General features: G+C 48.0%; 1 protein-coding gene across 5 annotated transcripts in view; it reads left to right on the top strand.

Moving 5' to 3' along the window:
* The window catches only part of LOC149361687 (uncharacterized), a 52,080-nt gene that overhangs the window by 23,269 nt on the left and 13,997 nt on the right, over positions 1-14,814 (top strand). For all 5 annotated transcript variants that reach the window (XM_089572761.1, XM_089572760.1, XM_089572763.1 and 2 more), the window contains 4 exons: positions 968-1,212; positions 6,403-6,668; positions 9,968-10,182; positions 13,907-14,185. In XM_089572761.1, the coding sequence (XP_089428887.1) occupies positions 968-1,212; positions 6,403-6,668; positions 9,968-10,182; positions 13,907-14,185 (1,005 nt within the window). The remainder of the gene's footprint in view (positions 1-967; positions 1,213-6,402; positions 6,669-9,967; positions 10,183-13,906; positions 14,186-14,814) is intronic.

The raw sequence follows: 14,814 nt of genomic DNA, 5'->3' as shown, positions 1-14,814 counted from the left end.
TTTACTGAAACAGTCAACAACAGCTACAAAACTAACAGAAAAGGATTTCTTGATGGGGCTCCTCACACTCAGTCGTGACAGTCTTGAACCGCGCAGTTGGGTTTCAACAGGGTTTCAGCAAAAAATTTCACTTCTATCCTTTCGACAAGTAGAAAGCCACCTTTTCTTTTATAAAACTAACATTTTGGAGGGAGTCGTCACGCACTCGGCGTACACCAGAACTGCATTTTTTGTGAAAGGATGAAGGTGGGACCAAATAGGCGCCATAGCGCAGGGCTCCGGATTAATTATGGTCACCTGAGATCTTTGAATGTGCACAGACGTTGCGCAGTATTTGAGGGTTGCTGTATTTTGCCTTCTTTGAAACGCAGCTGTCATGGCTGGGATTTGATCCTGCATCGTTCTGCTTAGCGGCCAGATGTCACAACCATTCAGCATAACTCGGTAGCATAACTGAAGCACACTGGACTTGACATATTATCAAATGTGGCCGGTAAACTACCTAAATGTGGCGGTAACCTTGGCAAAGTAATACAATCCAACATAATTTGTAGCTTTAAAATCATTTTTCATTGTTTAACCAGTGGATATCTGGTTATGCCCGTGTTTAAATGCCAGTGACTGTGTTTTCAGCGGCATTCGCTTTGAGCATCAATTGCAGCTGCACTTCAAGGGAGGCTAAGCATAATTTGGTTGTGCTGATATTTGGTTAAAGAATTCCTGGCAGTCTGAAATCCAGAGCCCCCCTGCTTAAATGTCTTTTGTGGCAGCACACCAAGGAAGGAATAAAAGAACAAGGTAACTTCGATGGTGTAGTCTGTAATGGAGGGTTTAGCAAGCCTGTTAGTTTGCTGATCACGCTTTGCCTTCCCCCTGCACTGTATGCTGTTTCCCCTTGGTCTGTCTCTGTTTGGTTGGCATGAAATGGTTAGTGGCTAGCCTGAGTCGCCTCTGCTGTTCCCTGCAGGAGAAGCTGAGGCAGGCGGAGGAGAGGCTGGGCCGTGCGGAAGCCGAGGCGGAGTCCCTGTCGCAGCGCAACGCCGCCTTGCAGGCGCAGCTGCGGGAGTCCGCCCAGCGGATGGCCCGCGAAGAGGCCCGTTGGGCAGCCAGCCTCCAGGAGGCCCAGCAACCTCGGCTGCACGACCAGTCCACCTGGGAGACACGCGTCCGGGAGCTGGAACAGACGCTGGCCGCCCGCGAGATGGCCACCAGGTCAGTCTCCCTCGGACTCTCCCAAGTGGGGAGCACGCCGAACTTGCACGCATGGAACGCGAGTTTTTGTCTGCTCAGGTCATGTCCTTCAGAACACGCCTCATGTTATATTTCGAACCTGGGTACAAATATAGTGTGAATATTTCTTCACTCCTCTTTGAAACAAATTATTGCAGCGAGCTCAGCCACTGGACAGGTCAGCTGCGAGGAGAAGCCAACATCTCGACAACTTTGGGCCATCTAGGCAAAACTCGTGGCATGCACAGGCAGGGGAGAGAGTCTACAAAGTTAAAAAAAAAAAGACAGCATGGATCATTGAGAAACTGAGAGCAGTGAAAAAAGCCATGTGTGGCAGAGAAGGAAAAGTGAAAAAAAAAAAAAAAAATGTGCTAGGGTTTTAACGTAGTTAAACTGAGCAGACATGCAAAGCATGTGTGTAGCCTGGTTGCCTCATGCTTATGCTTTGCTGGGTTGTTGGCACATCTGGCAGTGATATTAGTTCAATACTAGTGTTAGTCGATGAAGACAATCATGTGCAATGCACAGCGCAAGAGTGTGTTCAGTTTACACGAAGCTTGATCAACTGCAGCAATAGCATAGTGCTCTCGTGCGCAGGCCAGCAAAGCTTATCTGTTTGCACCGCCGTGGATTCAAAACCCAGTCAGGGCAATATTATGTTCGTATATTTATTCAAGGCCACGTTTCAGCGATGAAATGGCTTTTGCAGCTTTGGCCGTGAAGGACAGCTTTCACTCTAGAAAAAATTTAATGAACACAGAGCTGTGCAGTACAAAACATGAAGCAGTGGCAGTAAGAAGAAGTAGAGGCGTGGTGATGCATAGGCTGCTAATCCCTGAACTGGCCCCTAATTTTAGTTCCCAGTGCTGCGCAAAAGGCCGTGAGCATTGATGTGCCAGAGTCTTTGCAGTGCTCGCTTCTGTCATGTGTGCATCTGAAGTGTTACCTCTCAAATAGCATTGATGACACAGTTGCCGACGTCATGTTCACGGATAGCTCTCGGTCGGCTGCGGTTGCCCCGAATGTTTTCAGCCCATGCTTGTAATTTGAGATCTTTTTTCTTTGCTTTAAGGGTAAAACACCTCCCTTGCGTTGTTTTCATGGGTGCCTTATATGCATGCAAATACAGTGTACTGGTCATAGAGCTGGTGGTGGCCTCTGATGGCATGCAGGGCAAGCTTTCTGCACTGCACGTTTCTGTTCTGCACTTTGCTACACAAAGAGTAGCAGAGCAAGCTGACAGGCCTGCCCCAACATGACTGCCGTAATGAAATGCCTTATGATAAAACACCAGCACCATAAAAGAGGCGAAAGCTACATCAGGATGCTGTCATGTTCCACAAGGCACTGGAGTTACTGTGCTTTCACCTGTGGCCGGACATTTTTCGGACTCAGCGGGGCAAGAAGAATGGTCCAAATAATAGATCCATTCAGAACACCCCAGAGCTTCAAAAAGTTACTTTGCTTAGATGAAATCAGATTAAAAATAATCCCTAGTTCTGCCTAGTGTCACATTCTGCCTACAGGGGATAATATTAGCTTGTGTTCAGTTAGAAGTAGTACATTCATTACGTCCGCACCACTCATCTCTTATACTACTATAATACCGTTCGTGCAACCTGCATGAACTGTGCCACGAACCAGCGGGCAGTTCTGTGCTAGCTTGCTGCAATGCACATCCTTCTCTGCTGCTCCATGTGTGATTCATGCACTGTGCGAGGTGAGGATGGTGTCTGTTTGTAGTGGGCAGGGTGAACTGAGATATCATCCCGCTCCTAGCTTACGATCAGCTGCAGCAGCGTCTGAGCCATGTATGGACACTACCACTGCCACGTTCTCAAATCAGGTGCCTACTCCTCTTTGCAGGCCATGTTTTTTGTGCTGCCGTGCTGCTGCTAGGCAGGGTCATGGTGAACATGACCGTTGCCACGTATGGCAGTAAGGAAGCACAAAAATTGCCATCCCTGTTCCAGCCAGTCAATCTGTACATTGACAATTTTGAATTCAAGATAGCGCCTTCCATAGCAGTGAAGAGTAGGCTGATTTCGACAGTGAGACATGCTGACAACTAATTTATTGGGGAAAAAAAAAACAACAGAACTTTCGGGCTGTACAGAGTGCAAATGATTGGCCCTGGGTGTATGTACACATCCTTACGAGGTGGTTGACAGTTTCATAGCTTAGAGCGCAATGTCATGCAAGTCCAAATTATATTGGAGTCTGTCTCAAAAATTGGTCGCTGACCGTGTGTTCTTCTCACAGTCCATTTCAGGCCTCTGGTCTTCCTTTGTCATCCCCAGTGTCGCTGTAGTAGACCACCACCATTTAGAGCCATGTGAGAGGGTGCGGCCTTCACCAAGGTGGCCACACCTTGCGGCAGGAAGGGATCCTCCCAGAATTCTCTGCATTCTTGCTCTCTTGAAATGTCATGGCTGGAAGCCTTTTTTTTTTTTTTTTGGGGGCATTGCATGCAGTTGGGCAAGGCTGTGTCACACCACTCTTATTTCTTGCTGGTATTCATGTTTTCCACGGATCAATCACAACAACAGTGTGACCAAGGCGTGACCTGACAAAAATATTAGATGAAAATGGCACAGTGGATGATGCTTGATCTTGTGTGGTATCTGTCACTCCTTTCTTTGTCCTGTACCTTCACACCGTGTGTGTGGGATCATGGTAAACTATCATATGCCCAGTTATGTGCGACTGGGAATGTTAAATCATGGATGAAAGTTCGCGTGCCATGTTAACAGAAAATCGGGTATCTCTTATCATTTGACTACTTGCTGCAATGGCTTTGTAGTGGCAGCATTTGGTTGCATCGTGGGCTATAGTTTACAGCAGCATTTCAATGGAGGTGAAAGAGTGTGACATTCTTGAGCAGGTCCTTTTTTTGTGGGCAGCTGTCTCTCATATTTTGACCTGTAACAAGTGTTTTTTTTTCCTGGTCTGCCGGTTAAAGGTGCACTGAAGAGGAATGTGAACTCCTATCTTTACTGCTGGAAATCGATCTACACGTTGCGAGCGTTCTTGGTAACTTCGAATTATTACCATGGCCGATTTCCCTAATTTAAATCGGACTAACTTTGGGCTCCTGCCGTTTTTTTTTTAATTCCCCGCAAATGGTGGGAGGAGTCGACCAACCTTTCAGCCAGTCCCGTGGCGGCTTGGCGCTCTGCCATCGGCGGAGTGATACGTAGTGTTTGGCGAAAGCAAAGAGTCCACACGTATTTTTATTTTCGTGGGCCTAATTTGCAGCTATGTAGTCTCTGACTAGACCTGTTTATTCATGGAAACCTAAAAGAAACAAAATAAAAGCGAAAGCAAAGTCGCCACACGGCTGCCTGAAATGCACTCCTTGTGTTGGTCAACTTCTCCCACTGTGTGTGAGGAATTAAAAAAAAAAAGCGGGAGCCAGATGTTAATTTGATGTAATTAGGGCGATCGGCCGCACAGGGCAATAAATTTAAGTTGCTAAGAACGCTGGGAGCATGTAGACCGAGTTTCCGCGGCAAAAAGACGAGTTCAGATTCCTCTTCAGTGCGTCTTTAAGGCTTTAAAGCTTTTCTTTCCTCATTTTGCTTTTTATCATTATCGTCATCGGGGTGGTCAGGCTGCTGATGATGGTGATTTTAAAACCGTCGTTGTGATAGTGTTCTGCAGCTGTAGAGCTGTCATGTTAGTGAAACTGGAGCATGCATGTTAGAAAACCCACCCCTGACGCCAGCAGGTTCTCACTGAAGAATGTGTTTCTGTGGTGATCCATGGGACAGAAACTTGATGCATTGGATGTCAAAGCCCCCAAGAGGTGGGTAGCGGCAACTAATTTCGGATACAACTGAACCAAGCACTGGCAAGCACGCACAGCATATGGGTTTTTGGGATTGACGAACTGTTCTCTTTGCTCTTTTTTATAAAACCTCAGAATAATATTTTAATGCATTATATGGCTCACCGACAACGAAACCCAGTGTCCAGAAAAAGGGGCTTCCCAAAACCCAAGTGACCAGCCAAAGAAGAAAAAAATTTCTTCCGAAGGTGTGGGGAATTGAACCCAGGACTTTCAGACTGTGAGGCAAGCATGCGGCCCATAGGCCACAAAACTGCATTGCTTTTTGGTGAGCAAACGTGAGGCTAGTATATGTGTTGTCTGAATGCATTATAATGAGTAGGTGTGTCATTAGAAAGAAGGGGGAATAATTAAAAAAAACGGAAAAACAAAATGATGGCCGATTTTAGTAGTCAGGGGAAATGCGAATTAGATGTGCTTGCAGTTCAGTTTTCACTTCGGCTCCAGTGTTCAGATCCAGTCTTCACGGATGGCAGCTGTTTGGGTAGCGATAATGGGTTAATGTCCATATATGGGGACTTGGTCATTATCTCCATTCATAGATCTCTGGGAGTCTTCCTATCTCTCCTGGTACAGTGATGAAACAGTTAGGCGATGCGCCACTGCCCTTCTATGGCAGGTGCTGCCATCGGTGGGACTTGGGTTGCATGGGTTGGGTTGCGACCTAAGCTGCTTTTCCCGAGCAGCCTGTCACGATTTAATGAGCTGCCACCTCAGGCCCATGTTACCACGGGCCTCCTCCTTTCCTCTTTTTAAAATTCCTGTCTCTCTCTCTGCCATATGCTCCCTGCACACACACACACACACCACATGTACCCTGCCGCGGTGGCTCAGTGGTTACGGCGCTCAGCTGCTGCCCCAAAAGACGCGGGTTTGATCCCGGCCGCGGCGGCTGGATTTCGATGGAGGTGAAATTCTAGACGCCCGTGTACTGTGTGATGTCAGTGCACGTTAAAGAACCCCTGGTGGTCGAAATTCCGGGAGCCCTCCACTACGGCGTCCCTCATAGCCTCAGTCGCTTTGGGACGTTGTATCCACATAAACCAGACCAAACCAAGCACCACACACAGGCATGCACACGCACCCACCCCCCACACACACGCACACATGCATGCACGCAGCTAAATGCAGGGAACTGCCACTATAAGTGCCAGCGCAATAAAGCACTGCCTTCATATGCAAAGCACGTGTGTAGTTTTGAGTGCTTTCCGTAATTTTTCTATTCAGTGTGTGGGAAGTGAAAGAAAGAAGATTCCTCTATGCAGTATGTGTAGCCCACTCGGGGATGAGATGGACGGTGGTGTCTTCTCCTTGTCTTCCAGGGAGCAGGAGCGCATGCACAAGTCCAACATCCGGCTGCTGACGCGCAAGCTGCGGGAGAAGATGAAGGAGCTCAAGCTGGCCCACCTGCAGCTGGCCAACAGCACCGAGGCACAGGCACCGCCTCGGGAAGGGGAGGAGAAGGTGTGCGCCCAAGTCCAGACTGACCTCCCGACAGCAGCACTGGCTGAGGAGGAGGAGGGCATCGCCCAAGAGAAGCACCAGGAGCTGCTGCTGCTCTTGGAACGCGAGCAAGGCAGACTGGCCGGTGAGCTGCTTTGTGTAACCCCGCCTGTCTGCTTTCTCAGTGGAAGTGCTTTAGCAGCGCCCACGTTCTTTCTTTCTTTCTTTTTTTTTTACGCCATTGGGCTAGGCGTCGCTTTTTGCGATCCAGCTTTGGCAGCTCCACCTGGGTGCGAGCAGTGTGCCAAGGGCTTGGACTTTGGGGCACTTTGGAAAGGCCCTGTATCCAGCCATTGCATTTTGCCATCCTGGTGGACACAGTGATGGTCCGAACGTATCAGCCCATACCAGCTGGCTTCATCAGTTACACAGTTCACTGTTATATTGATGCTTGCTGGGAGAATGCATGGCGGTTCTTATGCCACGCAAGCTCTCGTACCACATTTACTTATATATTAACACAATATAGTTAAAGGCCCTGTTGCCAGGAAAATCCAATGCCAACGTTGTCGGCGTTGTGATAAAAAAATCATGAGCATGACTCTGGTAGCAGGTGGTGCCCTGAGAGCAACCCAGGAGGCAGGTGGGCACCTGGGTCACGTGACCTTGCTGCGGTCCAATTTCAATGAAGGCGAAATTCTACAGTCCCGTGTACTGTGCGATGTCAGGGCACATTAAAGAACCCCAGGTGGTCGAAATTTCCGAAGCCCTCCACTCCTGCGTCTCTGACAGCCTCAGTCACTTTGGGATGTTAAACCCCCATAAACCTAAACCCCGTAAAGCAAACCAAACTATGCATCCAAGCAAGGTGCAAAGCCTGTTTTTAGCTGGGTTTGCACCTGGATTATGGTCGACCCCTGAGTTTGGGCCGTGCTATTTTGAAAAAACAAGCCGACCTATACACAAGTATAGATATGATAATCCATAGTGCAGCTGTTGTAGAACGCGTTATTGTCAGTGTCGTTGCACATGTTGAGGCACATCAGTGCCATGACTTGCAGTCTGATGACTTCACTCTCATCACTGCTTTTTTCTTGTCAAGCTCTTTAAGCTAGTCTGTATTGGCAATGCATTACAGTTTTTTTTGCATTCATTATGTATGATCAGTTAATCGTAGCTTGTATTCATAAATGTCCTCTTTACGAAAGATAATTCAGTTTGATATTTAATTCTTGATGTCCTTAATGCCCATGAGGTTGTTGCGGGGGGGGGGAGACAGAATGCACCATAAGGGGTAAGTAATGTAGCCGATGTTATGTAGCAATTTGAACATGATGAGAGGACAGTGGGTTGACATGCGACATAAAAAGAGGCGACAATATCCAATATCCCTCAAGTGAAAAGTCTACAACAGCTGTATCTTACCGGTACTCGCCTAAGGGGCAGAAACGTGGAGGCTAACAAAGAGGGTTCAGCTTAAGTTAAGGACAACGCAGCGAGCTATGGAAAGAAAAATGATAGGTGTAACGTTAAGAGATCGGAAGAGGGCGGAGTGGGTGAGGGAACAAATGCGGGTTAATGACATCCTAGTCGAAATCAAGAGGAAGAAATGGGCTTGGATCAGGGCATGTAATGCGAAGGCAAGATAACCGCTGGTCCTTAGGGGTAACGGAGTGGATTCCAAGAGAAGGCAAGCATAGCAGGGGGCGGCAGAAAGTTAGGTGGGCGGATGAGAGTAAGAAGTTTGCGGGGATAGGATGGCCACAACTGGCGAAGGACAGGCTTAATTGGAGAGACATGGGAGAGGCCTTTGCCCTGTAGTGGATGTAGTCAGGCTGATGATGATGATGATGAGTTCACCTTAACGGGAGTCTACTGTACTTAATTAGGGTGCAGCTTCATGCTACATCCGATAACTGGTGTTGCAGCGGTAGGAAGTTTGCCTAGTTGTGCTGTTGTCTGGAATAAGCTTTTTGTTGCCAAAAATGGTCACTAAGGGGCGGTCATTTAGGCTCCTACTTTGATTGACAAGGTCACAGAAGGCTGATCTGCAGTGAGGGGTGTGCCCAGGAATTGAAATTAAGGGGAATGTCTAAATTCCTTGGGGGGAAGGGGGGTGTTGAGGGTTGTTCTTAAGTTTTTATTTTTGTCATTGAAATTTTGTGTAAAACTAGTAACGTTTATAGCTGCAACATTCGTTACAGATGTGACAAAAATCCCCATCGTGTGCAAAAAAAAAAAAGAAGTTACGAATTAAGGGTGCCTTCAGAATACAGGGGGGTGTATACACTCCCCCTTGGAGGTGAGTCGCTGTCTGCAGTGGCAGTTTCTGTTGGTTTCTAGGCTGCCTGGCGTTTCTGCTGGTTTGTCTTGCTGGTGAGGCTGATGTCGTCATTGGTTTGGCATGAAAGAGCATTTATAGATCGTTTTTGTCAGTGACGGAATAGTTGCAAGTATGGCAATGTGTCAGAGTTGATGATGTGTCTGGCGAGCGCGAGCGTGTAATTAAGAGAATGCACTTCATGCGTCTTTATGTTCTGAGGCAGGATTTGCATTAATTTGTGGTAATCCAGGGAAAAGCAGTCCTTGCAATGCACCTGATTGCTGGGGCTGAGTTTAACCCAGCTCGCAAAATGGCATAGTTACCATGCCAGTGGTTGCCATCCACTTCTGGTGGACATTGACAAGTACTAGTGGGAAAAAGACTTGTCAACTAAGCTGGGCAGCAGCATTACTGTGTAGCCTTCATAACCAGTGGCCCTAGCATAACGATTCCACCCCAGTGTCTGTGTTCTTGCTAGCCAAATTGTGGCTGGTCAGGTAGGAGTATTCTATACCGCTGCCACTGATTAAGCTGTGGCGCAGTTGAAGCCGTTAGGCACCTTGATTGAGTGAGCACTGTTTCATAGCAACGTCAACAGGTGGCATACTGTTAATTCGAGAATGGGAGAAGCATGGTGAAAGGGGAGAGAAAGAAAGATGGAGAGAGGGGGAAAAGGCAGGGATGTAAACCAGAAAGGTTTCTGGTTGGCTACCCTGCACAGGGGAAGGGAATGAGAGGATCAAAGAGGGAAGAGAGAGGGAACGGGAAACACAGTCACAATCTGTCAATCAAGGCAGTCTCTCACAAATAACAAAACAGTGCCCTGTAAGCCTTGATGGCAGTCGACTGCTGTGGCCATGGAACGAGGATCTTGGCCTCTGTGAAAGGGCGAGGATCAAGGCGGTCCAGAGCACAACGCAGCTTTGGCAGGAGTAGGGGAGCACAGCGGAGACAGACATGAGAGGAGCACTAAAGGAAATGCTATTGCATCAGTGTGCAATTAATGGGATGTGTGAAATGCATCTCAGTGCACTCCTGTCTATCCTCACTCCGCGAGCAGCTGTAAATACTTGGACGGGAGTCCAGCAGTGCAGCGAGATGATGACAGGGCGTTGCTGCAGGCTCCCTGAAGGCCCAGGAGGAGCTTCGGGAGTGTGTGGAGCAGCTGGAGCGGCGTCTCTCGGAGGAGGGTGCCCGTGCGGCCGAGCTCCAGTGCCAGCTGGAGCAGGTGCAGCAGCGGGCTGAGCAGGCTGACACCCTGCACGAGGGCTCCCTGGGTGACCTGCAGCGGGAGCTGGCCAAGGAACGCACGCTCAGCAAGGAGCTTCGCCAGAGGGTGAGGAGCACCCCTTGTAGTCCCCCTGCTCATTATGGAGCTTTTCCCCTTTTTGGGGGGGGGGGGTCAGCTAGATTAGCTATAGTAGCACATCAGAGTACAGCTGAGTTGTGAACTAGCAGGCTGGCTAATATTGAATAGTTAACTTTATAACTTTTAGGCTTCTTATTTACCGAATTAAATGACCTCATGTGTCACCTTTAGCCCTCTTCACCTAGACAATTGTATTTTGTCTGAATTTCAATAAATTTCAAATTTCAAGACTTGTAGCCAACTGCAAGTAATATCCATGTCAGTTTTTAGATTTTCAGTAAAGGCATTCTCATTGCCACTGCAGTGCAAACAATTTCGTGGATGTCAGTGAGTAATTACTCCCTTATTATATGTGAAAGTGAAACCACGCAACCAGAAAGGACACTACCCGTACCTATAAGCATGCGTGACACATCAGTGCACCTGTTGCGTGCTCTCTGTCCACTCGCCGCTCCCAGTCAGGTGCTGCAAAAGGAGCACATGGCACCTGCACTGATGTGTGACACAGAATCGTAAGCGTGGCTAGAGCCTTTTCTGGCTCTGCTTTTTAGCTTTCGCTCCTGTGGAGCCCCAAAATTGCTTGCACTGCAGCCGCGATGAAATTGGCATTTTTGGAATTATATGAACTGATATGGATATTACTTGCAGTGGCCTACAAGCCTCTCAATTGATAAGAAGCTCAGTAGCAATAGTTAAAAAGTTATCTTTTTAATATTGGTTTCCTAACAAGCCTGCTAGTAATTCAGAGCAGTGTTTTGATGCACTACACCACTGACAATGCTAGGCTGAATAAAGCACCATTCTAACCCAAAAACCCTTGTACAGTGAAACCCCATTAATACGTAGTTGGCAGGGACGCAGGAAAAGTACGCACTATCCGGTAGTGCAGCTTAACCGACTGGTACAAATTTGCCATTATTCATGATCCAAAATAAGAAAAATTAAGCACAATAAATTTTCCACAAATACATGTACATACATGCACTTTATTTGTTTGCTGCCGACCAGAAGTCATCATTTTCAGTTGCCGGCGCGGCAGCCGTGCGGCGACAACAGCAGTCTCAAAATCGGTGAGACTGGGGGCAAGCCTTTTCATGAAGCCCATCTCAACGAACGCCCTCATAACTGCCAATGATTGATTGAGCAGCTTCCGCCACAGTAGGGCTGAAATTTATGTTGCCAAGTCGTTGCCACTGTCCTCGTTTGCAGTGCCCTCATCGCCTTGTTGCAGCAACAATCTTGCTGTCGACCTCGCAGAACATTTCGAAGTCAACAGCGTCCACACCGCCCTGTCGCTCCCAACACCTCTGTTAGTGGGGCGTCACAATCATCGGCGGGATCACTTGTGCGCTATGAATTTCACTCGCGCGAAGTAATTCTGTACTGTAACGGGTTCAAGCGCTTTACGATTCGCACAGCACCAGCTCGGAACAAAGGACGCCACCACAAAACGCGTGTTGACAACTCGCTACACATCCACAATGCAACCATGGCACTGCTTGCTGGCGAGGTCACATGGGCAGGGTGGACGGTGATGGTTACTGTGATAGGGCTGACGGCGATATTACTCAGCGATGAGTTCGCGCGCAAGAACACTGAAGCGGCCGATGCGTCATGGGCTCCTCATTGACATGGACATCACCGCACTCGCGGAACATGGCCGAAATGGCATTGAATCACCGGCGGCATAGTACCGGCGGTCCGCACGTTGATAATGGTTTTCGAAAAGGCGGAAAACATTTTGCGTCACTGCACAGCGCCTGACAAACTGCGACGGCAAGTACGCATTAAGCGGTAGGCATTTCATGAGCCACTACGCTTTAAGCGGTCAGCCAATGCATGGGTTTCAATGGTGGCTAAGCCGGGGAATTCTCACAACTACATTTTAACTGATACTACTTGGTAAGTGGGTACGTAATAACGAGGTTTCACTGTATGAGAGTCTTAGGTGAAACATCCTGAATGTGAACACACCTAACATGCTCGCATATCTTTCATTGAACTTCTGATAAGATGAACACATTTTTATGATCCCATCAGTTTAATCTTAAAGGGCGTCCCTCATAGACTCAGTAGCTTTGGGACGTTAAACCCCAATAAACCAAACTAATCTTAAAGGGAGTCTGCCGTATTGAAGCCGCGGGTTCTGGAACTGGGGTTCTCAAATTTGGGTTTCTTGGAAGTGCAGTATGGGTGCCCCGAACCCCTAAATCCATGCAAACCTCAACTTTCGCATTTCCTTTCCCTTTTTGATTTGATACTGAGTGTCCTGTAACTGCTCATAGCTGACTGTTTCTTTATGCAGCCGGCCGCCACAGTGGCTCAGTGGCTATGGTGCTCGGCTGCTGACCCAAAAGACGCGGGTTCGATCCCGGCCGCGGCTGCTAGAATTTCTTTGGACGAGAAATTCTAGAGGCCCGTGTACTGTGCGATGTCAGTGCACGTTAAAGAACCCCAGGTGGTCGAAATTTCCGGAGCCCTTCACTACGGCGTCTCTCATAGCCTCAGTCGCTTTGGGACGTTAAACCCCAATAAACTAAACTAAACTATCTTTATGCAGCCAGTCAGTGCTAATTGAATTAAGCATTTTTTTTAGGGGCTGTGTCCACGTGGTTTTCTTTTTTAATGCATAATAGGCAGGAAGAGATGAAAGCCAAGGCACACGGGGTTCATCGGCACCTTTTCTTAGCTGTTGAGCTTTTCCGGGGCTAAAAAGAATGAGAACTCCTGATGCCGGCTCCTGATGGTCTGTGCGCTGTTCTGTGTTTTTGCGTCATCCCGCTCACGACATATAAGTATCTGGGCATTCATATCACTTCTAACCTCAGCTGCTAAACTCATGTCGAATTCATCATCCGCAGAGCTAATCGCATGCTAGGATATTTAAAATGCAACTTTCATGCAGCCCCTGCTGACACTAAGCTTCTCTTCTATTGAACACTTGTTCGTTCACAACTTAAGTATGGATCGTCTATTTGGGACCCAGGTATTAAAGTCTTGATTAACCAGATTGAAATGATTCAAACGAATGAAGCTCGCTTCATCTTCTCTAACTATAATCGCACATCCAGCAAATCTACAATGAAATCTAATCTAAACGTCTTATCACTGGCATCCCGATGTGACATTGCACGGCTATCTTTGTTTCATAAGATCTTTTACCATGATATCCTGCATGATTAATTACTGATTCCACCTTCATATGTGTCATCACGTTTATACCACATTCACAAAGTTGGCACATTTATATGCAATACTAAAATATTTTCCGGTTCATTCCTTCGTCGCACATCAGTAGGCTGGAATCGCCTTCCCTCCTCTGTTGCAGTCATCGCCCAACCCTCATTATTTCAGTCAGCCATACACAATACATAGTTACTAGCAAGTTTTGTACTGTATAACGGATCACCTTCCTAGTTTCTTTCATTTGTATTTTTGCTGCTCTATGTGCACTCTCACATGTGACATCACAAGTAGAAACTGTCTCTTAGGTTGTAATCATTCATCCTGTTGTATGCCCGCACACTTAACACTGTTGCACTTTTATTGCAGACATTGACGTTATTTGTCACTTTCATTGTGAAATTTTTGTTGCCGTGTTCATCGATATCGTTGTATTAACCCACTGCCCTCTGTAATGTTCCCACCCTGAGGGTATCAATGAACAAATCTCCCATCCCCCCCCATGCAGATCTTTGAGGAGAAGCGTCGGGTGAGCCAGCTGCAGAGGCAGCTGCAGAGCCTGAAGCAGGCCCTCTCGGAGGCGAGCCAGTCGGCGGACGCGCGCCGCCTCCAGTGCCAGGCTCAGGCGGAGCGGGTGCAGGCTCTCGAGGCCCAGCTGCGCGAGAGCCAGGGCCAGCTGGAGGCTGCACGCGCCGACCTCGGTGCCTCGCAGGCGGCCAGGCACGAGCTGGAGACACAGCTGCGCAACGCCCACGAGCGGGACCCTGCCCTCGAGCAGCAGATGAAGGTAGCCACTGCTGGGGCTCATGTGACTTCCTTGGCACTCCGCCTTTTGGCACAGCTCCAACTGCTCTCGGCTCCACCAGACTGCTGTTGTTCTTGTTCACCCATTGGAACACAGCTATTTTTGAGAGAGCACTTTTGGGATTGCTTCTGAGTGCTCCTGTTCTGCCAATGGACTGCACCATTAAACCAACGAGCCCACATGGCCTGTGGGTAGCATGCCCATCTCGTAATGTGAGGTTCCTGGGTTCCATTCTCACATCCGCCCTAATTAATTTTGCTTTCAGCTCAATTGCTTTCCTTTGGTAGCAGGAATCTTCCTGAGGAATTTGACATCAATCCGGACATTTTTTACGTGTTCCTAAATTTTAGTAATTCTTTGTTCCATCAGGATTTTCCACTCATGACCAACGATGCCGATGTTGGCTTTTTTGCGACACAAGACCCTTAACACCATGATGTTAATATTGGGCTTTATTGTCCCAGCAGACTTGGACAGAAGAGCTCCCACATGAACACCCGAAGGACCCTGCAAGCAGGATGCCGATGTGTGATTCTTGAGTCGTCCTTGCCCCCCACGCTGTTTTGTCAGTGTCGAACCAGCTCACCTAAATGTCCACTCGAGCACCAGTA

Source organism: Amblyomma mixtum, chromosome 2, assembly GCF_055824585.1.
Source record: "Amblyomma mixtum isolate Tamu chromosome 2, ASM5582458v1, whole genome shotgun sequence".
NCBI classification, from domain to species: Eukaryota; Metazoa; Arthropoda; class Arachnida; order Ixodida; family Ixodidae; genus Amblyomma; species Amblyomma mixtum.
The sequence above is the reverse complement of the archived record's forward strand: the minus strand, read 5'-3'. Positions and strand labels throughout refer to the sequence as shown.